This window comes from Miniopterus schreibersii (genome assembly GCF_964146895.1).
Source record: "Miniopterus schreibersii genome assembly, chromosome: 22".
Classification (NCBI taxonomy): domain Eukaryota; kingdom Metazoa; phylum Chordata; class Mammalia; order Chiroptera; family Miniopteridae; genus Miniopterus; species Miniopterus schreibersii.
In genome coordinates this window covers 5,418,665-5,446,366 of record NC_138124.1, presented here as the reverse complement: position 1 = coordinate 5,446,366, position 27,702 = coordinate 5,418,665, and the positions used below count along the sequence as shown (strand labels likewise).

General features: G+C 50.3%; 2 protein-coding genes across 3 annotated transcripts; one reads left to right on the top strand and one right to left on the bottom strand.

Annotated features, from left to right (window-relative positions):
* Positions 1-4,295: 4,295 nt before the first annotated feature.
* On the top strand, positions 4,296-15,231 carry SKIC8 (SKI8 subunit of superkiller complex). 2 transcript variants are annotated; one of them, XM_081124770.1, is made up of 11 exons: positions 4,296-4,356; positions 6,675-6,725; positions 7,363-7,390; positions 8,604-8,709; positions 9,072-9,244; positions 9,914-10,062; positions 10,217-10,310; positions 11,081-11,174; positions 11,847-11,939; positions 12,302-12,380; positions 14,016-15,231. In XM_081124770.1, exons 2-11 carry the CDS (start codon positions 6,714-6,716, stop codon positions 14,103-14,105), a joined length of 918 nt encoding a protein of 305 aa, XP_080980896.1. In that variant the 5' UTR covers positions 4,296-4,356; positions 6,675-6,713; the 3' UTR covers positions 14,106-15,231. The 2 variants fall into 2 exon arrangements, with proteins under 2 accessions (XP_080980896.1, XP_080980897.1); XM_081124771.1 differs by having other exon boundaries at positions 4,345-4,696; positions 14,016-15,166.
* DNAJA4 (DnaJ heat shock protein family (Hsp40) member A4) lies at positions 15,165-25,859 on the bottom strand. The gene is made up of 7 exons (XM_081124769.1): positions 25,409-25,859; positions 21,700-21,880; positions 19,834-19,938; positions 18,701-18,928; positions 18,337-18,567; positions 17,070-17,170; positions 15,165-16,973 (listed from the first exon to the last, which is right to left on the bottom strand). Exons 1-7 carry the CDS (start codon positions 25,538-25,540, stop codon positions 16,758-16,760), a joined length of 1,194 nt encoding a protein of 397 aa, XP_080980895.1. The 5' UTR covers positions 25,541-25,859; the 3' UTR covers positions 15,165-16,757.
* Between the last annotated feature and the right edge of the window lie 1,843 nt (positions 25,860-27,702).

Sequence of the window (27,702 nt, the reverse complement as noted above, 5' to 3'; positions counted from 1 at the left end):
GTCCCCTTCCCATCCACAAGAGGGTGGAAGTCAGAGGCCACATTTCAGGTGGAATTTGGACCACAGTTAGTTAATGGGCCTATTTGGAGGGGCCCCCAGGAGCAGAGGCCTGATTGGGGCCAGTGGCTCACAGGAGCAAGGGATGACCCCCAAGAAGGAAGGACCCCTCCCCAGCCTCCACTGTGCCTTTTGTCTGCCCCATGGTGGGGAGAAGCCAAAACAAGATCCCAGGGGGGTCTGTGGGGAAGCCCCTGGCCCGAGGTGAGGGAGGCGCTCAGGGGGAAGGTCCTACCTTTGGCCAAGGGAAGGTTCTTGGGGCCCAGGTGACCTCCCACCTGGGCTGAGGAGGCCTTTCCCTGCCTCCTGCCCTCCCAGTCCTTGAAATGCCACCATTGCTGACTCTGCTGTTGGCTTGTTCCTAATGAAGCTCTGAAGCCTCAGTTCCTACCTGGCCTGGGTGCCTCAGAGACAGGGAGACCGGGTATCACGAGGGGAAGGGAGGTGTTCCCTGCTACTGTCATTTTGGGGGACATAAATGAAGGATAGCAGTGGGAAGACTGGCCCAATGGTCATTAGAACCATGGGTCCCCAGCCCTCGAGGGGGGATGGGACTCACTAACTCATTAACTATGACCGATCCATTCTCGCTCAGCCCTGACACATCATTGCCCGGACAGCTGACACGGCTGTCCTAGGGGCATCACCCTCTGTGTGGGGGTGGGGGCAGGGTTGTCAGGTGGCAGAGGGAAAAGCCTGCTTGGGAAATTCTGTCATTGTCCCAACCACTTCATAACCACAGAATGCTGTGGGAGCAGTGGTGGAGCCTGCGGGGCAGACCTGGCGTGACGTGCCACGTACCTCTGTACAACTTGGACACCAGGCCCTCCCTTGATCGGGTGTGACGTTAGGTATGATTAAGGACGGGAACTGCCGAGCTGCCCACCTTGGAGACCACAGGATTGTTACCCTGAAAATGGCACCCATCCTGGTATCTACGTACTGGGCTCACTTTGTTTTTCTTTTTTTTTTTAATATATCTTTTATTGATTTCAGAGAGAGGAAAGGAGGGAGAGAGAGAGAGACAGAAACATCAATGATGAGAGAGTCATTGATCAGCTGCCTAGCCCACAACCCAGGCATGTGCCCTGACCGGGAATCAAACCCTGATTGCCTGGATCCTAGGTCAATGCTCAACCGCTGAGCCATGCCCAGCTGGGCTGGGCTTGTTTTGAAAAGTGAGGCAGACTACCCTGATGACGGGCTCACGTCCTAGGCCCCAAGTCCTCACGTGGGATTTAGGAAGGGCCTCTAGAAACAACATCCAGGCTCTGGAGGGGAACGGAATGGATAGTCCTGGTGCTGATTCAGTTGCCAGTTGTCTGTGGTCCAGATTGGGTCTCGGCCCGCTCCTGCGTGGATGTGGCTTTGGGTTGCCAGGCTGTTTTCCCAGTTCAGTTGGCCTGGACCTCTTCTCCCCACCCCTCAGCAGCCTTCAGCACTGCTCACCATAGACCCTCCAGAGGGCAAGCCCACTCCAGGTATTGGCATGCAATTGGATCTACGCTGAATGGGGTGGGGGTGTCTGTAGAAGTTGCTCACATTGGTTCTTGTCCTGGCCCATCTGCTGATTCCTGAAGAGGCCTTGGGAAATCCCTGGGTTTCTCAGGCCTTGGTTTCCCCACCTGGCCTGAGAATTCTGTTGGCCTGCACTTAACACAATGCTGATGGAAGGCCAGCTCCACAAGAGCAGGCATCACTGGCCTGGGTCAAGCAGAGTTCCCACCTGACTGGCTCTCACGGCTTCTCTGGGCTCCTCTTCCTACTCCCTCCTTCAATTCTCTCTGGGGAAGCACGTTTGATCTGGTTCTGTCCAGGTTCCACCCAACACCCAGTCCAGGTCTGTCCCAAGCCCTGGATGTCCCCAGGCAGCAGGAGCCTAGCGACAGCCTTCATTCATCTTCCCCACTGGCCCAGAAACAAAGGGCCTAATGTGTGTGCAGATGGGCCTGCCCTCTATCATCCCTCACAACCAGCACCGATAATGGGCCTCCAATGAGTCCCCTGTGGCCACCTGCTGACTAGGGATAGCCGGGCAATGACACATGCAATCATAGGGACCTCATGACAAAGCAAGCCTGTTGGGGGAGGGGGAGCGGGGAGGCATGACCTCAGCCCCACTGCGAATCCCATCACTCATTTCTGACGTGGATACATTATGCCTCTCAAATACCACTTGCCCCTGGACACTGAGGTACCAAATTAATTGACAGGGGATCTGCAGGGGCAGCTACTATAGAGCAGGACCTCTGTCCCCAGAGGCTGGGCCCAAGAAGCTGTCATCTTCTGTGAGGACACAATTACCCCCTGCCAGGGCAGAGCTCAGTGCCCTTCTGGGCTGACTGAGACCGTGGCCACTTCCAAGAACCTGCCTGTGTGTGCGTGTGTGTATGTGTGTGTAGGTAAACTAGGTCCTAGGAACAGCTCAATGGGCTCCAAGTGATGGCAGGTCATTAGTAGTGCTGAGGCTGGACCCAGGGCTTTTGACCACCCTCCCACCATTTCCCTCACTCTGTGGAACTTTCCCACATGCTGTGTAAAGCTCTGAGGTGCACCTGGGCCACCCCAGCCTCTGGAGGGCAGAGCCTGCGCCTTCAGCCTGTGTTCTCACAGGGCCAGCACAGGCCTCACCTTCCCTGGAACTGGGCCTGGCCTCCTCCCTTAGTGAAGACCCAGAAGGCAAGGCCCTTCTGAAAGCAGATACAGAGCAAATGGTATTAGGGGGGCGGCGGGGGGGGGGGGGGAGGATGCCAGCAGTCCTGAAGTCATGGTTGACCACCTTCCTCAATCCCAAGGACCTGTACCACAAGGGCAGGGGGCTGCGGAGAGTAGTGGACGTTCGGGGCCTCAACTCACACTAGCTCTGCACCAGAGAATACCCCTTCTGGTGGCCTGTAGAGTGGACGCTGCAAGGTGTGCACACCTGTGCACTCTGGGATCAAAGTGTGACACCCCCACCGATACGTCAGAATCACTGGGGGTGTCTGCAGCTGGTGCATATCCGCTTATTATAGCAGATTGTATGTACTGGTCAGCCATATCACACAAGTAACTTGAAATTGCCAAGAGCTATATGAACACTACAGTCCTCCACATGTGTGGTGAACCAGGTTTAGCTCTTTCCTTGAAGAGCCTGTTATTAAACATTTACCAGCACACCACTGGAACCCCTGTTCCTCCTCCTGCTGCTCCTTTGAGACTCTCATCATCCACGTGAGCCCCCTCCACCTTCTTCACCCCCCAGTCTCTCCTGTCTCATTCTCTGCAGACTATGGGAGCTGCCCACCCAATTCTGCCACCATTGGTGGCTGCAGCCCCCTCCCGGCAGGCCCACCTCCTTGGCCTCCTTGGCTCACCCGCCTGACTGCTGCTTCCTACATCAGCAGGTAAATGCCAAAGAGGCCTGGAAAGTCACGGCGGGTGGCTACAGCAGAGTTTTAGGCACCGCTGGGCTTGACCAGCCCCTCCCTTTCCTGATGCACAGGGCCTATTCCCTCCAGGTGCACTTTGACTCCCCTGGGTTTGTGACTCGGTCTCCCAGTGTACAGTAGTAGCTCCTGCCCATTTTCTAGGGGTTAAGGCCATGGTGTTTTGGCCTCCATTTTTTGGACGAGGAAACTGAGGCCCGGGAGGCCCTTGCTTGGGGTCCCATAGTGACTGAGCAATAGGTAGTCACCAGGTGCCAGCGGCACCATCCCCAACTGTAAGCGCCCTCCAAGTGGCCAAGAGCAGGCAGAGACTGCCACCCTCTGGCCATCAGTGGTAAAAACCCACGCCGGCGGTCCCACTGCTCAGACTGTCCAGGGTAGAAAACCAGTTCCAGGAGCTTCTCTGGCTTAGGCCCCCTGGTCCAGCTGAAGGAGGAGCAGCGGGCACCCTGAGTGTTTGGGTTGGAGCCCAGACTCCTGCCTCAGGCCCGGAACATGCCCTTACCCTGTCGGCCGCCCCTTTCCTTCCCGTGACCTGTTCCCGCCTTCCCCTCTCCTTACCCTGCGGAACTGGGAATGAAAAAACAAACAGCCGCTGTCTCCAAAGGGGGCCTGAGTTCCCACCTTAGTCTGCTCCCTGCTGGCTGAGTGACCCTGAGGGACTCACTGCTTCCCTTGGGGTCAGTTTCCTTCTCTGTCCCCCCCCTTCCTCGTTGTTGGGGTGGCGTCCGCAGGGGGCGCTGCGACGCGCTCCCGCGCTGGGGGAGCGAGGGAAATGCCCCGCCCCCTGGTGAGCTCATCGCCGTGCGTCGCGGTCGCGCCGAGCTTGCGTCAGACGTACGCCCGGGCTGTGCGACGGGGCGTTGAGGCGGTGAGTTGGTCCTTGTGAGGCTGGTGAGGGTGGCCGCCGTCGGGGTTCCCGATGGCCCGGGCGGAAGGGCGGGTGAGCCAGGGTGGGCCCGAGGCTGCCCCCAGGCAGGCCCGCTCAGGGCTGCTCCAGGCCGTCGGCCCGAGGCGGCTTCTGTGACTCCGTTTCCCCTGGTGCCTGTCCGGGTGCATCCTGGGAATGTTCTGTGCAGGCTGGAGATGAGGGCCGGTGTCTCCGCGTGAAAGGTCCCTGTCTGCCTAGGCTGAAGGGCCGTCCTCGCCGAACCTTTCCAGAGACGGGCCACGCCGCCCCCTTAGGTAGCGAGCCTCCCGTCACCGGACAGGTACAAGCTCAGCCTGGGTTCTCTTTACTGCAAGGACCATGTTGCACTGTAGGTCATTCCTGCGTGAGCGCCCCGACAGAGGCACGTGTGTTGCTTTTTGGAAACGCAGAGGAGCGAGCAGAGAATTCCGCGTGGGAAATGGTGGGGAAATTCCCTAAAGAGAACGAAAAGGGCTTTGGGGTCTGAAATCACTTGTTATCAGAGACTGGCGCAAGAGGTGATGTCGCTCGGTAGCCTATACATGGCTTGTGTCCACCTGTCAGACTGACTTTGGGGAAGCTTCCTTCACCTCTCAATAAGTCTCACTTTCCTTGTCGGGAAGGAGGCGGTGATAATAAGAATACCTACAAATGGGGGTGTGAGGGTTCAGTTGAGCTAATCCAAGTGTATAGGACTTAATACTGGGCCCGACTCGGTACATCCTCGAATGTGCACTCCTTGATGGAAGCACACCTTTGTCTTGAGGCTGGCTTCTTGGACTTTGGCTTCCTGCAAGCCCCCCCTCCTACTCTTTCTCGTTTTTCTCTGTTGCTACATGTGAGGCAGGGATTGGAACAGGAGAGGGCTGGTGCCTGAGCAGAGAGGTTGAATGCCGGTCACTTCAGCAAAACTGGCTTGAGCTCCTTCCTGTCCTTCCTACCCCGGGCAGGACCATGTCTTGGGTCACAGCTGAATTGAGCACTATCAGCTTGGCAAGGATTATTTAGAAATCTTTTTTTTTTTCTTTTTTCCTGGTATTCTTAGAAAACCTTCACAGTAGCCTTCTGAGGTTTGCAAATTTAAAGCAAATAACCTGAACCTGGATGCCTTAGCTATGTGATCTCTTTTGCTCATGAATAGAATTGAGGGGTCCATGAACATGGATGAGAAGAAGTATTGCATCCTTATGTTTTCAAACCACTAGCTGAAATTTAACATTTTCTGTAATTACAAATTTAGGCGACAGATCACAATATTAACAGTGTGACTTTGTCACCAGCAGAAATCACAGGTATTTTCATATCTTAGTATATTGTGCAAGCGCATCACAACTTTAAAATTATGGTAGTTGCTCAACTTGCTGCCAGATATCGTTATATAATATATAACTAAAACATCACGTTACACTATCACAAACTTATTTTTTGTATTTTGATAAAATTATTTCAGCATATAGTCAATCCTTATTATTTTTAGGTTCTGTATTTGCAAATCACCTATGTGCTAGAATTTATTGTTAGTCCCCAAATCAGTACTTACAGTGCTTTTGTGGTCTTTTGAGGACATGTATGAAGTGGTGAGAAATTCAGGTCACCTGATGCACACATGACATAGATGAACAAGAAGATGCTCTGCCTTCTTGTTTTAGCTCATACCGTAAACAAGTGTCCTTTTTCAGTCTATATAGTGTCATGATTTTTGCATATTTGTGCTTTTTGCTGGTGGTTTCACTGTTTAGCCCCCAACCACAGTGCTAAAGTGCTGTCTCAGTGCAGGAAGGCCATGATGTTCCCTATAGAGAAAATAAGTGTTAGATAAGCTTCATTTATAGAATGCTGCTGGGCAGGAGTTCAATATTAATGAATTACCAATGTATAGTAAGTAAGATGTCTTTAAACAGAAACATACATAAAACAAAGTTATGTATTGATTGGTTGACAAAAAAGGTTGTTACCAGAAGCATGTAGCACCCTAACCCAGTACTTCCCAATTGAAAAGGGACTGTGGTTTTATCTCTCTGAAGAGCAGCAAGGGACAGAGACTGGTCCCCCTCTGTAGTCAGACTTGGGGAGAAGAAAACATGGGATGGGGTAGGTATTAGTTGAGTCCCTGGGCTCCAAGGGACTTGTGAAGGGCACTTTGGGGACTGACCCATAGAAAGTGTCAGGACAACTCTGTGGCAAAGAGTTGCCTTATTTTCTTGGTTGAGGGGAACCTCCTGTAGTCCCCTCTGTCCTGATGACACCCCCTTACTAAAACCCTGGTGTTGTTTCCACAGAGCTGTCTGGCCTTTAGCCCTTCATCCTTGGCTAAGGAAATGACCAACCAGGTAAGGCTGTGGTGAGAAGAGGAACACCAATTGGTCTGTTTGTCAGGTTGTCTGGATGTGATCAGGAAATTAGCATCCATTTCCTGCCCTACTTCTGAAGAGCGTGGTGAGGTGGCGTCCGTGAAGTTCACAGCACTAAGAGGAGGATTATGTTACCTGGGTTTCACCAGTGTACAGAGTAATTGAAGAAGCTTAAAAGAATTTGTACACAAAAACAAAAAAGAAATGAAGATCAGAAAAGGAGGAACATAGCTGTGTGATAAGAGCAGGGACAAAGCTAACAGGTTATTCAGTAGGCTGTGCAGTTTTACATAACTGCAAAAATTAAGCTGCAGAGTGGACTCTGAGTTTTCTGGTGAGCAGAGCAGGAAAAAACACAATAGTCTTTTATGGGGGTGGAAAAATTATAGTTTCTTTAAGAACTAGTTTTTCCTGGTATCACTCTACAAATCTTGTATGAGCAGGAATCCAGGAGCTTGCAGGAGGTCAGGGTGGCACAGAGGAAGGAGCTTACACCATGGTGACTGTTTCTACTGAAATTGGGTGATGAGTTGGTTGCCAACAGGTGTCTTAGGGAGGGGATGTGATACATCTGAAATCTGACCATTGGTTTAATTTGGCTTCTGTTCTTTTTTAGTACAGTATTCTCTTCAAACAAGAGCAAGGTAAGCAGCCTGCCTGTCCAAGCAAATTCACCTGTGAAAATATTGTCGTCTCTGGTTTCTTTAAAATTTTTGTCATGCTGACCAGACATACAATTCCCAAGTATACTGACTTTGCAGAAAAGTAAGCAGAGGCCGTTGAAGATAAACACACTTAAAAACAAACAACCACCACCACCAAACAGAAGGAGTCATATAATAGGCTGCAGAACGCCAGGCTGAGGAAGATGTAACTGAGCTTCCCAGCTACCAGGTGAAAGAAGGAAATGCTTTGAGCCTCAGAACCCTATTACTTTCAACTTATCTGGGGAGCTGAACTTGAGCCTGGCCATGATGCAATGTGTAACTCACAGCTGTTTCAGTTCAGTACCCTTGCACTCACATCTTGGGAAGGTGTTCCTGGAGAACTGTAGCCAGGCTTGAAGAGAGCCTCCATGCACACGTATCACACTTAGACACCTGCACCAGGTCTGCAGGCCTGACAGTGTGGCCCACTGGAGAGGCAGCTTGCACACTTAGAATTTAAGGTGGACTTCAGTTAATGAAGAGATTGGGTTTGAATCCCAGCTCTGCTCCTTAGCTTTGAGTTTGGGTGAGCTACTAGCTTCTCTAAGCCTCTGATTCCTTGTCTATAAAATGAGGGTGACGTAAACAGTGCCTACTTCATGGGGTTGTGCTGGTGATTAATTGAGATGGTACTTACAGAGGATTAATGCAATAACTGGCCCAATAAGCATAGCGCACATTTGTGGCAAAGGCAGCTCATGTGGAGGCCGCATCAGGTATTTACTTTCAGACCTCTGCTGCTTACAGTGAACTGCCTACTGGTTTCCAGAGATCTCCAGGAGATAGCTCTTATCAAGTTTAGGTCTCCTTTTGGGCAGTGAGGGGAGGGCTCCCCACTGGTTTTACTCAAGTGGTGGTATCCATTCCAGATGAATACATGCTGGACAGCATGTCAGAGTGGAATAGACATCAGACTGCAGGACCGCCGCCTCACCTGGTCAGCCTGTCCTTTGGGCAGGCAGCTTCCTCAGAACCTCCAGTTCTCCACAGTTGTAATAAAAGCTCTCTGGGAAAGCACTTTGCAAAACAGAAGCAGATACAGGTGGATTTGCCTGAGAATTGTTGAGACAATGTTTAGTTCCATTTTATTTAGCACATTCCATTTAGAAGTTGCATGAAGACTTTTTAAATGTTGTGCTTTCCGTTCCAGCCCATGATGATGCCATTTGGTCAGTGGCCTGGGGGACAAACAAGAAAGAAAACTCTGAGACAGTGGTCACGGGGTCCCTGGATGACCTGGTGAAGGTCTGGAAATGGTGAGCACCCTCACCCCTAACATACAGCCTTGGGAATTGGGGTATAGGGGTTTGTTTCTGGGTTCCCAGGTTGCAGTCAGGAAAGTACTCACTGCTTTCTAGGCAAGAAAGCAACGGCAGTGTGGTGGTGTGAAAGGCAGCTCATTTCTCCCTTGTTTTCCTGTTAGTGGTAAGGCCCGATGGTTTTTTACAAAAAGGCCCAAGGTCACAACTTGGCTGCCTTGGGTGCTCTGTGGCTCCTCACACCTCTCTGATTCTCCATTTCACAGACCACTGGTAATGCCTGATCACAGGCCAAGACTGTCGTGCTGGGTACAGTAGGTTGTGTGTGAAGAAACCCATTTCTTTGTCCCCCATTGAAGGCGTGATGAGAGGCTAGACCTGCAGTGGAGTCTGGAGGGACATCAGCTGGGCGTGGTGTCTGTAGACATCAGCCACACCCTGCCTATCGCTGCATCCAGTTCTCTCGATGCTCACATTCGTCTCTGGGACTTGGAGAACGGCAAACAGATAAAGTCTATAGATGCAGGACCGGGTAAGAGTTCACTTTTAGGGAAGATGACAGGTTCATGGTCAGGTGGTCTGGAACCTGAGTGCATCCCTTCAGAGGCACTGCTCCGTGTCAGTGATTCTTACGGCTGGAGCTTTGTGAGAATACACACGCCCAGTGCCTATGTAACCCACTGTATCACAGCTGTCAGGATGTGTGGGCTGGAGGTGCATGTGCCCTGACCGGAAATCGAACCTTGATCTCCTGGATCATAGGTCAATGCTCAGCCGCTGAGCCACACCGGCCGGGCTCCTCTTCAATCTGTCTTAAGCGTGATGTGTTTGAGGTTCCTCCGTGTTGCAGCATGGACCAGCAGCTTGTTCCCTTTTATTGCTCAGTACTAGTCCTCTGTGAGGATGGACCACATTTTGTTCATGGCTTCACCACCGATGGACATTGGATACTTTCCAGTTTTTTACTCTTCCGAGTAAAGCTGCTGTGAACATACATGTAGAAGTCATTTCTCCTGGGTGGATACCTAGGAGTGGCCTTGCCTGGTATTATAGAAAGTGTTTGTTCTCACTTAAGAAACTGTCAGACTGTTTTTCAGAGTAGCTGTACCATTTTATGTCCCCACGGTATTTTTAAAGTTTTAAAATTAAGCTCACATCTTTTCTCGCTGTGATTTTTTCCCTTCTTTTTTCTTCTGTTCAGTGGATGCCTGGACTTTGGCCTTTTCTCCTGATTCCCAGTATCTGGCCACAGGAACTCATGTGGGGAAAGTGAACATTTTTGGTGTGGAAAGTGGGAAAAAGGAATATTCTTTGGACACGAGAGGAAAATTCATTCTTAGTATTGCATATGTAAGGAAACATTGCTCTCTCTCATCTCTCTAATTGTCTCCGTTCACTCCTCCTGCCTGTTGTAGCCCTCGCTGCAGGCTCCACGGGTGTTTGGTGGGGCTGGCTTGACATGGCATCTCACATATCCTCACGTTATTGTTTTTTGTGTGCACAGAGTCCTGATGGGAAGTATCTGGCCAGTGGAGCCATAGATGGAATTATCAATATTTTTGATATCGCAACTGGAAAACTGCTGCACACACTGGAAGGTATGGCATGTTATTTCATTTTGTGCAGAATGGGTTATCAGATCACAGAGGAGGAATTATTTTCTCACTAAATGGGGGATCAGCACCAGATTTGCGAATTACCAATCTCAGAAATCTGAAGTACCTCCAGGTTTTATCACTGGAGTCGTCACCTAGACTTATTAGGTCTCGTACCTGCGTTAAATGCTGTTCATTTATTTGTGTGTTACTGTGCCTCACCTGTATGAGTGTCTCATTTCTGTCCTGTTTCGTTCTAAAGAACTTCGTGATTAGAAAACAACTCCTTTTTAGTAATTGGACGGTAGGTGGATGTGGTGCCCACTCCACACTGGTGGCCTCTGGGCAGGAGGACTGGTCGGGTGGAGGGAGGTGGCTCTTCTGTTCTTAGATATTCCCAAGTGAATACGTCACCTCCTCAGTTTATTCTTTATCCTACAGCTAAGGGCATGGTAGGGAAATAGCATTCTGTGTGATCAGAAACGATTATATTTCCATGTTGGCCACATCTGTGGCAGAGTTGTTCTTTCTGAGTGATGTGTGCTGAGTCAGGGAAGGGACCTGAGGAGAAGTAGCTCCAGGAGGAGGGCCTGGGTTATATGGATGTTTCTAGAACACGAGGAGGAAGGGTCCAGTCCGTATCCTCCTCTCTGACTGAAGTACCTGAGAAGTGCAGCTCAGTGTCATCAGAAGGGACACAGCCAGCGGGAAGCCCTTGTGAGGGGACAGGAAACAGTGATCACCACGTTAACAAGGACCTTTGTGAATTTCAGGCCATGCTATGCCCATTCGCTCCTTGACCTTTTCCCCGGATTCTCAGCTCCTCGTCACTGCTTCCGACGACGGCTACATCAAGATCTATGATGTGTAAGTTGCCTGCTGAGAGTCAAGGCTTCTTGCTTAACACCGCTGCCTGCCTTTCTCTTACTGTTAAAGACTTGTGTCCAGGTCATACAGGACACTCTTGTCGCCCTAGTCATGCCTCCCCGACCTGCGAGTGTAGAGTGTCTTGGAGGAAGACGTGCGTCACGCCTTAGGGTTGTTATCCTGCCGTAGGTGATTTGATTTCACTTTTTAAAAAGTGAAAATGGCTGTAGCAATCAAACTTGTGTTGTGTTTGGTGAGGTTAAAAATGGTCTCTGTAGGTCTCTAGGCCATGTGCGTGGTAGAGGACGCCTGGAGGGAGGCGCTGGGCCATGTGGAACCTGCTGCTGTCCTCAGTCTCCCCGTCCTCAGAGCCGGCTGCTGAGCCTCCAGAGTGCGGCTCCTTTTTGTTTGAGCTTCTGAGCTCTGCTTGTCACGGATCTTGTTCTTGACTCTTGGTGGCATTAACACACTTTGGGTTAATGCCGCTGTGGAACTTCCTTTCTGCCGTGCGTGATGTCCCTTCCCTGACAAGGGCGTTTTTGATAGATTAATACTGTATTATAAGGATAGCAGATTTTGTCTAGTTGAACAGTCAGATTTAGTAATGTGCCTTCAGTGACTTGTTCCAAAGCTAACAGCATCTCCGTTTTGTTTGACATTTTCTCGTTTCAGACAACACGCCAACTTAGCTGGCACTCTGAGTGGCCACGCATCCTGGGTGCTGAATGTGGCATTCTGTCCTGACGACACTCACTTTGTTTCCAGGTACTTAGGATTCTTGGCACTTCATAAAACCTATGAATCGCCTTAAAATTGGGAGATGGTGTGACCCTCTTTTATTCAGATAGCCTCTGTCCTCTGCAGTGTTTTTCATTTTTAAGTTGTAAAGTTAGTTGCCCTTGGCTGGAGCAAACATGGATTCTTTTGAACAGTCCAACTCGTAGCTTTCCCATATGAATCTAGGATTCTGCCTACAGTTAGTTAAGGGATGTGAGGCTCCTGATGAGAACACTGATGAGGGCCAGGCAGGTCAGTCAAAAGAATCTGGAATTTTTAGTCAGGTTCCTTCCAACTTCAGACCAGCCTGAAAACTGTTTTCTGATACTAATGTTCCCTTTTTAAAATAGTTCATCTGACAAAAGTGTGAAAGTCTGGGATGTTGGAACGAGGACTTGTGTTCACACCTTCTTCGACCACCAGGATCAGGTATGGATCAGTAACGTTGAAAGTCTTTGTCCATGGCTCACCAGCATTGTCTGACCGCTGTGCTGAATTATCTCCTCTCCTAACCTTGCTGCTAGTTGTCAGGGCTGGTGGACCTGGCTCGGAGCTGCTGCTGCTCGGACATCTGGCCAGCCTATGTCCTGTGCACACTATCTGAGTGTGGCGGCTGGGCACGTGTAGGCCAGAAAACGTGCTACTCGCACAACCTTGAAATGCCTTAACTCTTCAGCCAGTACCTGGGGCCCTTTTCTGGATGCAGCCTGGTCATGGCCGGCTTAAAAGGACCTTCCTTCTCAGTAACTTCTGCGGCTTAAACAGTCATCATTTGTCATTTTGGGAGCTGTCCAAGGAAGTGACGTTTTGTTTTGTTTTGTTTTTTTTGTTTTGTTTTGTTTGTTCTGTTCTGTTCTGTTCTGTTCTGTTTTGTTTTTAAATATACGTGAAGCCAGAAATTCTTGCAAGTTGTTTGGCTTTTGTGATAACTTTCGTTCTAGTCTTTAAGTTAGGAAAGGAGGCTCTGTGCTCACAGGAGACTTTATCTTTGCCAGCATAACTGTGAAGTGGGAAAGATGTTCTGCGCAGGGCTTCTTAACCTCTGGTGTGCACAGGGGCCCCCTGGGGATCCAGTAAACATGCAGGTGCCACTCAGGAGGCCTGCAAGGGGCCTAAGAGTTTGCATTTCTAACCAGCTCCAGGGCGGCCAGTGCTGCTGGTCCCAACCACTTTGAGTAGCAAGGGTTTGGGGAACTAGTCAATATAAAAATAAATGCCACCGGCAGTGTAAAGTTGGCTTTTAATATATTTTAAAGATTTTTATGGTGACCCCACAGATTTCCCCTCTTTGGGAGGCAATTAAAGTTAATGAAATTGTTCCTGTTTTTTTATATTTAATCTTAAACCATTGCCAATAAAGTTGAGGGGATTTAACCTTGATATTCCACTCCTGGCTGGCTGTGTTGTCTGGCATGTGGGGGTCAGAGTGTGGTGCTGTCCCAGGCAGATGTCTGGAGTGGAGGTGAGGCCATCGCCTGGCCCAATCGCACGCTGAAATCGGGGCTGAAACACCTGACAGGTTTCGGGTGACACGCTGACCTGGTGCAACTCCAACCACATCAGTTCTGTCTGGGAAGGAGGCACAACTGCTCATTCAACACATAGCAAATAAATTCAGTGACCCATGATGCCGAACTGTCTAGCCCCTGGGGCAGGGAGGCGGGCACAGGAGTGAGGTGAGAAGCGCATGTGCAGTTATCCCTGTAGGCAGTGACCTCCGGGCGGGGGGGGGGGGGGGGGGGGGGGGGGGGGGCTTTTTCTTCTTGGAGACCCGAGAGCCCATGCTGCTCCCTTATGGGCTCCATCTTCATGGCACCAGTCACTCCCTGGATTCTGCGTCTTTGAAAGGTTTGTAGATACCTTGGTTTCTGTTTAGAAAATACTTTTTCTGGAGTTTGGAGGTGAGGGGAGTGGTCGTTAAAGATGCCTCACTGGTTCAGAAAGCAAGGGAACATCCTCATCTTGGGGGTTTTCTGGATTCAGTGTAATGAGAACAGAGTAAGGATGTTCGTTCATAAAGACTGAAGACATTAGCAGAACTTTTTCTTTTTACTTTATTTACAGGTCTGGGGAGTAAAATACAATGGAAATGGCTCAAAAATTGTGTCTGTTGGAGACGATCAGGAAATTCACATCTATGACTGTCCAATTTAAACATCAAAGTCTTCCACGCCAATGCTGCAGAGAGAATGTACAGACTGAACACATTCCTTATCTTTCTAGCTTGTTTAAAAGATATACAGCATTTATTATAGCAGAACTTAAATTTTGTAGATACAACGTAAATCTTTTCATGTTTTATTGGAAATGCTGCTTATACTTTAACATAAAGTATTCTTAATGTAAGCTCCTGAATTCTTGAACATGCTCCGTTTCCATGTGCCATTAACGGTACACAGCGAGGGGAGTCAGCACCGTTGTGTGAAAGCAAGCATCTGCCTTGGAGATGGAGATCCAGGTACCTACTGGACTTCCAGCTTAGAGACACAGGCTCACCCTGGTTTCCCAGGGTCATGCAGAAGCTGTAATGAGGAAGCTGACCTGTTCCAGAATGGGGTGCTGGAGGAAATGGGGTTTGACTAGCTGGGGATGTCCTGCAGTCCTTCCCATCTGGGCATCCTTCTATTTGATGTATTAATAATGGCCCTTACCACACTCTCTGTTTATCCTCCTAATTTCAGAGAAGGCTCTTGCTCGCTGGTGGACATTGCTGCCCCAGTAATTACAGGCACTCCTGGTGCCTGTTGCTGAGCGCAGCACCAACCGTTACCCCGAGCACCTGTGCCTGAGGCTGGTCTGCGTGTGAACAGGACGTGTAGCTGACACTCTGAGCTTGTTCTTTTTATTGATCAGAACTTCACATGCCTGTGAGTCAGGTCCTGTGCCCCTGCCTCTCCCCCGCCTCCTGGTCTTGCTCACCCTCCTGCGACCACACAGGTCTTGCCGTCTCCTCAGCCTGGAGCTTTCCTCCCTCAGACTGCACTCAGGGAGCTGCTCAGAGGCCAGGGAAGAGGCCTCCGCCGCTCCTGCCACCCTTTCCCATCACTCTGTTCTTCATAGCAGTTACCACCACCTACTGTTCGCACTGGTCCCCCAGATAGAAGCTCCATGAGTGGAAACTTCATTCCATTATATTGGCCAGTGCGAGGCAAGGTGCCACTTAACCCGGTTCCTTTGAGGCCCAGAAAATAAAAAACCACAGCCATTTGTCTGTCATACCAGCTCAACTTTAATTTTAAAGTGACAAATGTACAGGTGGAATAAATTTTAAGCAACACCCTCCAAATTCCATTTACTTGACAAGGAAGGAGCTGGATGTAATTTTGCCCCGTCATCAACTAGACAGTCTTCTAGCAATAATTCATTAGGAAGTGACAGCACAGAAACAGGACACCCTGCAGTTGTGGACCATTTGTAAATTGATGTTCACATGGGCTTGGCTGGAAGAATAGGTTTTATGTCTGTCCTGACCAGTGATCACAGTGGCTCAGGTGGGCTCTTCTATACCCATTTTGAGCAAATTGGGGAGGACCTCCCAGGGGAGGTCCTGGCCTGAGCCACACCCACAGGTGCTGCATGGCCAAGTCAGGGTGGATGTGACAGTGACCTCTGCTTTAACCCAGCAGCAGAGAAGGTAGTTTTTTCCTTCAGGACTGTTTTGGGAAGGAGAGGATCAGTAATAGCTAAAGATTGAGGTAACACGAAATTTAAAGTGTAGTCTACCTGTCAGGAGTGAAATGACTGACATCCCTCCCAACAAGCTGTCATTCACAGTGAGCATCCACACAGACGGCAGCAGTCAGTGCAGGTCTCACAGACATTGTCACGAGCAGGAAGCCCTTATTTATGGCTGTGCAGTGAGAGGTGCAATCCTTTGGAAGGGGGCTGAGTCTGGGAGATTGAGGTGGAAAACACATCCTGTACCTCTCCAGATCCTCAAGTCATCCAGGAAGCGGGCTGTGCCCTGGGGCCTACTACCCACATTCTCCCACAGCTTCAGTGGCTGCACTGAAGCTGCTGGGGACACAGGTGATTTCATTTTCTTTACAGGTAAGCACTTTGGTGGGAAAGCATTGCGAAAGTTGTCAACAGAAAATCATTAAAACACAAAGAACAAGGTGCGGGGGGCACAGGCAAACAGTTACATCAGCATTTCATTTAAAACAGGTTTGTCTTCATGAAGCTTGGAAGGTTCAGGAGGCTTCCAAGAGAGGTGGTCAGACACACTCACTCTCCATTCCATTCACTCGGGTACAGAATACTAGAACGAAGTTGGCCCTGCAGCCCAGTCAGCGTGACCCAGGTGCTGCAGCCAACTCTAGTCCCCAGATGTGCTTTTATTCTCTAGGCAGACCAGCTAGAATCTAGACTCACGTTACCAGCCCTGAGATCATGCCCTCAGCACCTGGACCATGAAGGGAGGGGAGAGAAACCCAGACCAGAGATGGGCCAGGTGCCTGGAGGTCAGCTGGGGGCAGAGGGCTGCATTCTGGGCTGTGCTTTATTGGTGGGACTGAATTACAGCAAAGCCACTGCAAGCACAACATGTCTGTGCGGTCACTGGCACCTCCAATGGATCCTGAACATGTAAATAAACAGATTCCATATGCAGACTAGAAGTGGTTTACATTTAAAACATTTAAATATAAATTAAGCTATAACTTAGGTTACAACCAAAAGAAAACCCAAAGGACACTCAGCAATTGAGAATGCTGAACACGTACACAGGACACCTGACAGGCTGTTACAGCGAGGCCACTTTCACTGTGCCACCTTACGTTCACATGCGCGGGCACCAGGGCCACGTCACGCCGTCTGGCACTGCACCCCAGCCCGGGGCCCATCCTCGTCTTCCTCGTAGGCCTCCCGGTGCTGGCGCCAGCTCTGATCGCTGGGGTTGAACTCCTGGAGCTCCACTTGATCCATGTCGTCTGTGATCCTCACGCTCTGCCGAGGAGGGAGTAAAGCTTCTAGCTGAGGCAGCTTGTCTAGGGGAAGCCAGTGGTTTTCAGGAAAGATGACCTGTAAAGGGTGAGGTGGGAAAGAGCAGTAGCTATTTCTTCCCATCCCAATTAAGCCATTTAATGTGCCCCCTGAGAACAAGACACATGGACTTACTAGGAACTGAATGACCAGACTGCCTTTCTCCAGGGGTGATTTGTAGATGGGCATTCCTTCGTTACGCACACATTTCAGGTCCCCGTGCTTGATCACCTCACCTGCAGCAGGAAAGGTTCGGTTATGAAACAGAGGTGCAAGGAGGCCTGAAGGGGTCCGTCTCCCACCCATCTAGCCGTAAATCTCAGATGGCTGCAGGAAATGTTCCCTGAGCCTGTGGCCAGCCAGGGGCCCAGTGCATCACTGCTCACACCCAGTGAGGGGTTTGAGGGTGCCTGGGTGGCTCGGCTACCACCACACCTGTCCAGACATTGACATGGACAACTGACGCAAGTCCTACTCTGAGGCAGCTCCGAGGCAAGGTCCTCACCTGGCTGTTCTCACTTTTTCAATTTGCCTGCGGTCCCCTTAGCCCCTTGTAAACAGCTGCTCCGGTGCCCACATGGACTCTCACCCTCCTAGGAGCCTGGTGTCTACATGAGCTAGCAGGCTGAGAGCTCAGGCCCCTGAGAACCCTTTTGGTTCCTCAAGGAGCTCCCTCCAGCTCCTGGGGGCGGGGGGTGTGCAGACAGTTCTGTGGATGCCTGCAAGGATAAGCTGACAGGTCTCTTCTCAGGAAAATTCTATTTTAGAATGTCTCTCACATGTATTCAACAACAGAGGCTAGAGGAACATGTGGACAAATCAGCACAGATAACTACTTGATAGAAAAATATCTGCTGTGTTTTCTTATTATACAAAAATAAACTAAAATTTAAGTTAAATTGGCAGTTTCCAGTTAGAATTTTAGACCCCCAAGATTCCTATTTGAGGCTCTTTCCCCCACTCCCAGTCTGAATTGTTTTTCTAGGGGAATATTTTAAAAATTCATAAATTTTTCAAGTCATTAATGACTAAACAAGAGAAAATCAAGTCACTAACTTGTGTAACAGAAGTCAACCTTAAAGGTGAAACCAGGCTAAGTGGCCAGTGGTTTTTGTTTTTTTAAAATGTGTTCATTGATTTTTTTAGAGAGAGAGGAAGGGTGAGGGGGAGAGAGAGAAACATCCTTGAGAGAGAAACATCAATCGGCTGCCTCCTGCACGCCCCCTACTGGGGATCAAGCTCACAACCTGGGCATGTGCCCTGACCAGGAATCAAACTGGCAACTTCTTGGTACATGGGACCACGCTCAATCCACTGAGCCACACGGGCCGAGCAAGTGGCCAGTGGTTTTAAGCCAAACATACAGAACAACAGCAGCAGGAACTCACATTTGCAGCATTACCTGATTTGGATGTAATAACAAGGACTCGGTCATCCAGGGTATTTATCGTCTTCTTGAAGCCACAAAGGGCCTCAGAAAGCTGAATTTTCATTTTCATGACCAAGTCATTGCCTCGTCTCTGAAAGACACTATGATCCTTCTGATCAAGCACAATTATGACATCACCAGGCTCCAGCTCAGGCTCCTGATCGCCTTCTCCATGAAACAGTATCTTTTGCCCATCCTTCATACCTATGGAACATCATCCCTTTCTGATTAGCTGTTTCTCTTCAGAGCCACACTTGCTACAAAGCTCTTGAAGAAGGTACAGAGCACCAAAGAGCACGCCCAGCCCACGCAGAGCGCTACGTGTGAGCAGCCTCACCTTTCTCAACGTGCACCTCGATAATCTTCTTCTCCCGGGTCACCTTGGCACCACTGCAGTTTTCGCAGCGGTCCTTGGGGTTGATGCGCTCGCCCTGGCCCTTGCACTCGATGCATACAGTCTGAATCTGCTGAACCATGCCCGGCCCGATCTGCTGGATGTGGATCTGCATCCCCCGGCCCTTGCACAGCGGGCACTTCTCCACAGAGCCCTTCTTTCCTCCAACACCTGGGTGGGGGGGGGGGGGGACAGGTGCCAGCTGAGCTCTTCCAAGAAGCATAGCTGCTGGCGCCACAGCAGGAGAGTAAGGAACCACTGCTTGGACACTGGGGTTTGGATTCTGACTGTTTACAAACATGACAAGCAATGTGGAAGTGACTGGGTGGGTCTAGCCAAGCAGATAACCGCCAGATGTTAACATGGGATCCCAAACATTTGTGTTTTTGGCTGTGCCAAGCCAAATTCATTACTAAAGCACCATCAACTGTGTTCTTCCACTTCAGGGTGGAAAAACACCCGTGCCTACAGGTGACCGAGTAGGGGGGCTGCGGGGAACTAGAGAACACAGCCCTGTCCATAGGGGTGGCTGCCCAGCTCAGCCTGTTCTCCGTGGGACAATATGGATCTGACTGCTCTTGAAAAATCAGACTTAAAAAAATTACATGAATTACATTCACATTTAAGTCAAGGATTAGTAAACCATGGCCAGCTGCTGGTTTTGTAAATAAAGCTTTATTGGAACACAAGCATGTCCACTCTCTTATGTATTGTTTGTAGCTGTTTTTGCACTAGGAGTTGAATAGTTATGACAGGGCACACATGACCCACAAAGCCTGAAATCTGTACTCTCTGGCCCTTTACCGAAAAAGTGTGCTGACCCCTAGGGTGGGTGGACTGTCTTGATTTAAAAAAATTTTAAATAATTGACAACATATTAAATAAATATGTATTCAAAATAAAAAATGTACAGGGCCAAATGAAACAAATTTGTCTCTCAGGCCACCTTTTTGCAATCTGTCTGACCCTCACATTTGAAAAGATAAATTGTTTTCCTCTGAATTATAACATAATCAGAATTGTTTTTGGATCTAAGGGATCAGAACTTGGAGAGTTATTTGAAAATTTATTTTTACCTTCACATTTCTCACAAATTATATTTTTCTGGAGGGCCAATTTCTTTGTGACTCCATTATATAAATCTTCAAGAGTTACAGACAACTGATGTACAACATTCTTGCCTTACCAAAGGGAGAAAAAAAAACCAATTAGTAATACTGTAGTAAATATGCCACTGTATTAAACACCACCCAGATGACGCTCGTGTGAAGTCTCTCCAGAGACTCGAGGCTGTGTCATCAGTTCCCTTCCCTGTGGGGAGCAATGCTGCTATTACACCTGCCTTGTTTCTCTGGCTCTCTGCCAGTGATGAGAACAATACCCCTTCTAGCTCTGAGCTAAGTAATCATTTATAGATGTCACCACAAAGACTTTCCATCTTTATTTCCAAAACAAATCTGAACACAGAGATCACTGAGAACCTAAAGCAATGTTACAATGATTGATTAACAATTTCCATGAAAGGAGCCCTTTCCTCACAGATGAACACATGACAACCATTCTCGGGACCTCTCATTGAGACTCTTCCTTGAGCCTAATGCACTTCACTCTGAGCCTTTCTGTCATTTGTGGCCAAGTGGGAGCTCTTTCATCTGCCGAAACCTTGTCTGTGCATTCAGGACAGTGGGCCTTCTGTCTTCAGGGCGGGAGTCTGTCTGCTCTGGCACTATGCCAGCCTCTCAGAGCCCAGAGCACCAGGAGCCTCCGCTGCTGCTCGCAGACACTGAGACAAGCTGTCCTTGTTTATTGGCTGTCACCTTTGAGAGATGACTTAATTAAGGGCAAGAAGTTGTTCATCTCAAGACAGTGAGAGAACTGGGCAAGAGATACCCAAGGTTTTAATCACATCCACACTGTCAATTATACAAGCAGGCAATGTACCCAGACAACAGGGCAAGGATTTTTTCCCTCATAAACACTTCGATTTTCAGTATACTGTTCACATAATAGACAGACAAGCATTTTGAAGCTCAAAGTCAATTATAACATGAGACCAAGTACAGCCTTATTTAGAGGCCTCTTGTTGACCCACACCACCCTTTGGAAAACCGAATGCACAGCTTTTTGGTTCTGCTTTTATCCTTGGTGGTAACATTGGCTATCTATCTGGTTTCAAGATACAGAGCAGTTTATCAACAGTAAACTGAACAGGAGAATGGGGGCTGTTAGAGATCACCAGTAACGGTCAGAGGTGACAGCTCATGGCCTGGAGGTAAGAGGTAGAACAATTAGGAAGAGCAAAGCCCATAACTCTAAAAACAACTGCCTAGGGCCATTCAGCTCAGGACTAAATCCCTCATTCACTTACTGGGGATTAAGTTGCTAATCTTAATGCTTTCTGAAGAGGGAGGCAGTTTTCTTTTACAAAGATGTTCAAACATAAAGGAGTAAATTTTGTTACCTAGAAAATCTCCTGAGCAGGCTAAGGAAATGAAGCCGCGCTTCAGAGGAGAGCACCAGGCAGAAGTGGAGCCCGAAGGCCCAGGTCAGGAGGCGCGGGAAGGTGGGAGTGTGGGAGGGAAGAAAGCACTCTTAGCAGAGGCATCACTAATAACCACAGGAGGTGCCACTATGTCCCTCAGGACACTCAGGAGCTTGACCCCAACAACGGAAAAAATGAGGGCAAGATGAAGTTGGCATTCCTCCTTTCTACTCACAACTCCATCTGCTCCGTTATACGTGGTGTTTGGAGGGTGGCAGGTTATTGCTAAATATGCTAAGAGATTCCAGATAGCCTGGATACTAGACAAGTGATGAAGTAGTTAAAGCTGATGGTCCCAAACCATGACAATTGTACCCTTTTAAGGCACGATCTGTCCTGATTCCAGTAACGGACAATTTGGAAAGGATACAACTTGCTTAAGGTCTTTAAAAGCATTTACCTCTTCTCTCTCTAGCCATCCGCCCTCCACCACCGAAGAACATGTCGAAGATGTCCATGGGGGAAGAGAAGCTGGGGCCGCCCAAGCCTCCCTCCTTGATCGCCTGCTCGCCGCCCTGGTCATAAATATCCCTTTTCTTTGGATCTGAAAGCACTTCATATGCCTGGGATATGAGCTTAAACTTTAAAAGAAAAAGAGAGCAATTAAAGAGAGAGAAGGTTTGAGTTGTGTTATTAAGCAAACCCACCATATGAATGCAATGTCAGAGGTATTTTGCACCAACCCCCAAAGTAGCTGGTCTGTCCATTATCTGGAACCCAAATTTTCCATTTACTCCCCTTGTAAGGTGGGAAACACAGGGCACACATTAGGGGACTAGTGGCAGGGCCACTGCAGAGAATAAGGGAGAGCAGGTGGGGAAGGGAAATTTCTCCCTACTCTGGCTGCACCAGAGAGGAAAGTTGCGTGGAACTAGGAGGCAGTAAGCCTAGGCCAGGACTCAACCTACAGCAGAGAAAGCCCAGGACTCCTGGGTGCTGCTGCTGGCTTCCCAGCTCATGAGGATTGCTTTACAGTTTACTAGCATGAAATTCAACTACAGACATCTTGTGAGCACCTATCCACTGCAGGTTGCAGACACTGTGTGCAAACCTATACTTTCCCCCAAAGTCATGCCCCTCCCAGTTTTCCCCGTATCTGTTACTGGCAAGGCCAAAACCTCATGTACCCTCTCCCTGCCATCTCATCTGTCAACAAATCCTTTTGGCGCTACATTCAAAGACGTATCTCCAGTACTCTAAGACAGACAAAATACCCCATGTGTCACATTCCCACCAAAAATGTTATCATTGGAATCCAATTGTGAAGAAACAATCAGAAAACCCAAACTGAAGGATATTCTGCAAACGACAGGACAACTAATCTGTGATCCTGGATTGGATCTTGCACTGGGAGAAAAAATAGCTCTGGAGTCTAATTCAGCTTCCTGCCTCTACCCCGTGTCACAGTTGGAGATCAGTGCTCTCACCAGCTCACCTTTCAGAATGGGATAATTTTCCATAGAACCTTAATGAAATTACTATGCTCCTGGGGGGAAAATGGCTTGGAGACTGTGTAGCAACTTGGAAAAGTATTTGTGATAAAATAGTAAGTGGCGAGAAGAAAAAAAAGTACGATCATCCTGGAAAAAGCCTGGAAGGAAGCATAGTGATAGCAGTCAGGGCGACGTGTAATTTCCTCTATATTCTGAAATTTTCTGCACTATTATGTTCTTTTATGATTTTTTTAAACTCTCATGAAAAATCTATTATTCAAAATAAAAGTTACAGTGAAATTGGCTGAAAGACCAAACTCATCTCAAAAGTCAGGGTAATAGCCAAGAATACACCCCTATCATTGCCATTGAAAGGGATGCACTTACTGACCTGCAGCCCAAGTAACTCACTGAAACCGGCCACAGATGAGATAAGTACAGACTCCATACAGAGCGCTTGACAACAAACACTTGCCCAGTGCTTAGCAACACAGGACAACGGGGCCCAAAACAAAGACCAACACACCAACAGCCGTCTCAGTTATCCCGGAGCAAGCGGGGAAAGGACTGCCCTAATCTATTTTTGAAGGGCCATTAATAATACAGTGACAGACTGAGGAGGAAAAATATAAAAAGGTTCCACCATTGACAGATAAAGTGGACAAGAACTACACAGAGTCTTGCACAAAATAGAAAAGGTCTACACAGTGTGCCTGGCACACAGTAGGACCAGTTAGAAGGTATTTGGTGAGTGAATGAATGAATGAGTTCTTTTGGGAACTTCACAACAGAATTTCTACCATCCCTTTGATTTCCAATCCAATTTCCACTGATCTCCCAATTCCCCCTTCACTGCAGTAATTTCCCTTCTAAGTTACCTTTATAGGTCTCTCTTCTCCTCCCACACAGAGTTCTTTAAATTGTATTTCTCCATTCATTCAGCCAGCCAACAAACACCTTAGCACCTACACTTTACCACTAGACACAGGCCCATAAGTGGGCATGGGGGCCATCGTCCCTGCCCTGCTTCCACAGCAGCGGGGAATGCAGGTATCAAACATGGAATCGAAATTAAAGTAAGAGGAGGAATGGGTCAGTGGTTCAATCTATGGGTCAGAGTCAGCCTCCTGGAGGAAGCTCTAGCTGTCAACAAAATTAAAGGGTTTTATTACTTTTGTGGAAGGTGGGCAGGGGAAAGTATTCCTGGCAGTGGGCACATTCCAAGTGGAGAAGGACCTGCCAGATCCCACCACCAACAGCCTCACTTATGTGACACTAATTCAGTGCCTGGCTATAAGTAAATATTAGCTTAACAAACCAAACCACCTGCTCAGACAGGTATGTACAGGGTGACGCCTCTAGAAATGTAGTACAGGTCACATCCAACTTTAAAAAGCCGCTTTCCCACATGCCGCCTGTAGCCACCCTTCTGAAACGTCAAACTGGAAGCCTGGATGCGCCCTCCTTCCAGGAGGTTCTCAGAAACAGCTTCCCACGGATGTGGGGAGCACGTCTGTGAATCACCGACACCGCCCAGGCCAAAGCCAGTCCCTTCAAAAGCTACAGTAAGCCACCTAAATATAGACGAGAAAGAGCGCCAGCCACCGACAAATGGTCTCACAGCAAAGCATTTGAACTTGTGACCGCCACATTTGGCACATGTGGCTAAATATAAATATTCTGTCACTCTTGCCACCCAGCCTGTCCCCCAGCTTGGAACAGCTAAGGCAGACAGGTATTTTGATATTAGCATCGGTCCCCCAGTCTCACCGCTAAGGGGATCACCTGTGACTTCAAAAGCGGCCCGGGTGTCACTGCTACCAGCTTCTACAAAAGCCCCACCTCTCTCAAACAGCCCGGGCGGGACATCCACATTTTATAAGAAGACGGCAAGGCGTGCAAGGAGTGGGGAGGGCAACCAGCTTTCACGGGGGACAGCGCCCGATGCTTCCCGACACGCGATGACCTCGGTGGGTGAGCAGCCGCCGTGGGGATAAGAAGCCGGCTGTGAACAGGGCGAACGCGGCAAGTGCAGGTCCCTGTCCCGCAGGGCGCCCTGCAGCGTTACCGGCGCTGAGGGTCATTTGTCACAGCGCGCCTGGAACATTCGCGTGAGACGATGTGCGAGGCTAAACGTCTCGGGGAGGATTATCCTCCGCACGCCACGCCCGGTCAGTGTTCTCAAGAGGGGCCCTCGTCCTTGGCTCGGGCATCAGCGGGGGAGGGACGGGGAGCCCAAAGGAATTCCACCCGGTCATCCCGCAAGCGCACCTACGGCCACTGTGCCTCAGTTTCCCACTGGAGCGCCCGCGACTCTTCGAGGAGCGCTCTTCCGCCACCGCCCCTCACGTCCCTCCTCGCGCCCCTCGCGTCCCTCGCGCCCCCGCCCCGCCCCGCCCCTCACGTCCCCACACGCCCCTCACGTCCCCTCGCGCCCCTCACGCCCCCTCACGTCCCCTCGCACCCCTCACGCCCCCTCGCGCCCCGCCCCTCACGTTCCCTCGCGCCCCCTCACGTCCCCTCGCACCCCTCACGCCCCCTCGCGCCCCGCCCCCTCACGTCCCCTCACGCCCCCTCGCGCCCCGCCCCTCACGCCCCCTCGCGCCCCTCACGCCCCTCATGTCCCCTCACGTCCCCTCACGTCCCCTCGCGCCCTCTCGCCCGCCGGGGCCGCACCGTCTCGCCCTCGTTGGGGTTCTTGTCCGGATGGTACTTGAGCGCCAGCTTCCGGTAGGCCTTCTTGATCTCCTCGGGCGCCGCGCTGGGCTTCACCCCCAGGATGTCGTAGTACTGCGTCTCCTTCACCATCTTGTCCCCGCGGCGCGGCGGGCGACGCCGCTCAGGAGGCCGCTCCGCGCCCCGCCGCCCGCCCGGGCCGGTCACCTCGCGTCCCGTCCCCGTCCCGTCAGTCCCGGTCCGGGCGCGTCACGGCCGCGTCATGGCGCGGTCGCGTCACGTCACAATCCCGTCACCGTCACGGTCCGGTCAGTCACGGTCCAGCCGGTCCTCGGGCGGCGGCGCCTCCGCGGCGGCTTTTATTGGGCGCGGGTGGCAGTTTCCAAGGGGACGGTGACGCTACAAACGCCCAGAACCTTCCGGAAGCTCGGCGCCCGCCTCCCCGGACCTCCCGCTGCGGCGCGGGGGGGGGGGGGGGGCGGGGGCTCGGCCCGGGGCCTCTGTGCGGTCACCGGCGCTGCGCCGGGCTGCGTGTGATGCCCGCGCCTTTCGGTGCCTCCTCAGGAGCTCGAGCCGGCTGCAGCCCCGCGAAAGCTCCCAGCAGCCCTACGCCCAGTTCCGGGCACCGGGCACCTCCGGGAGTGGGGCCCAGCCTCAGGGAGGGAGCCACTTCTGTGCCTCCCAGTGGCCTCCAGCGAGCCCTCTGACACCCCAGCGCACTGACACCCTCCCCCCTGCTCCCCGAGGCCCTGCCTCAGTATGACAGGGGCCTGGAGCCTGGCCCAGCCCCGCTGGTTCAAAGGGGCCGGGGCTCCCAGGGGAGAGGCACTGCCACCCTTGGGACACCTGGGTACTAGGCTCAACACCTGCTGCTTCCAGAGGATGACGTGATGGGCTATGTTTATTTTCTTTGTTTGCTTTTTCTATGTACTTCCGTTTCCGTTTGCAGGAACATACGCATATAGGGGTATGTGTGTATATATACGTACTAGGAAAAATGTCTAAAAATAAGCAGATTTGGGTTGTCTGAGAGAGTTGGAGAAACACTAGTCCCCACAGAGAAGGCCAAGAAATTCAGAGCGCCTGTGGTTTAGCAAAACCGATGACCCGAGGCCGCTAGTCTTCTCCAAGCTGCAGTGCCCAACCTCAGTAATTTCTCCAGCTGTCACTCCCCTGTCAGAATCCTTCCCATGCCCCAGGACTCCTCCCCAGAGTCCGGTTTGTCCACAGCCCCTCTCAGAGTGGGGCCCAAATGTGACACAGTACAGAGCTTGGACCTCCTGGCACCTGCTGTTAGCAAGTCCACAAGGCCCTGGGAGGGTCACTCGGGGAGTGAGGGCAGGTCCCCCAGGACACTGATCCCTTCCCAAACCCCAGCCTCCCAAGGCCTCTTGGGCAGGGGCAGACGTGAGTGCCCCCTGGGTCAGGGGAGGCCCTTACGGCGTAGTCTCTGCACCACCTCTAGCAGAGGGCTCTGCTCTTTCTTTTGTTTAGTTTGGATCAACAAATTGTCAGAATGACCCAGGGTTGTCTTTGGCCTGGTCCCAGCAGGAAACGTCCCCAACTTAGGGACCTCACTGGGCATAGGGAAAGCAACCTTGCCTACCAGTGGCTGGGCACTTTTCACACCTTCCCAGCAGAGTGGGCATAATCATCTTCATCTTACCAGCAAGGAAACGGGGCCTCAGAGAGGTGAAGTAGTTTGTCATTAAGATGGGGACCGTGCCAGAACTCTTAACCCAGACTGAATACTCCCAGAGCCCACACGTTCTTTCCAGTCCATCACATACCTGCCTCTGCGCCAAGGTCAGATAGTTGGGCCACTAGCCATGGAGACAAATCCTTGCAGAGGAAGCCTCTCCAGTTCCAACAAAGTCTTGGTTCTTTTTTTATACATGAGGAGTCAGGTTAGCAACAGTTTAAGCGTTTTTGTAGAGTTTTTGCAAAAATCAAATAATCCACATATACACCTTCCCAATTTGGGGATGAGGAAACACACCCAGAAAGGCTCACACAGCTTGTCCAGGGTCACACAGCATCTTAGTCCAGGCAGGTTGAGGCTAGAACCTGGGCCTCCTGACTCCCAGCCACATCCCCTCCATCACATCGCCACCAAAATACCCATCACTGTAACATGCCCATTAATACTTTTAAAATTAACTTCCCACTGTAATATAATGTACTCAGAAAAAATATGCAAGTCATAAGTGTACAGCTCAAGTATTTCATAGCAAACACTCCTATTTACCCCCTGTCCAGGATTAGAACATCACCAGTCCTCCAGAAGCCCCATG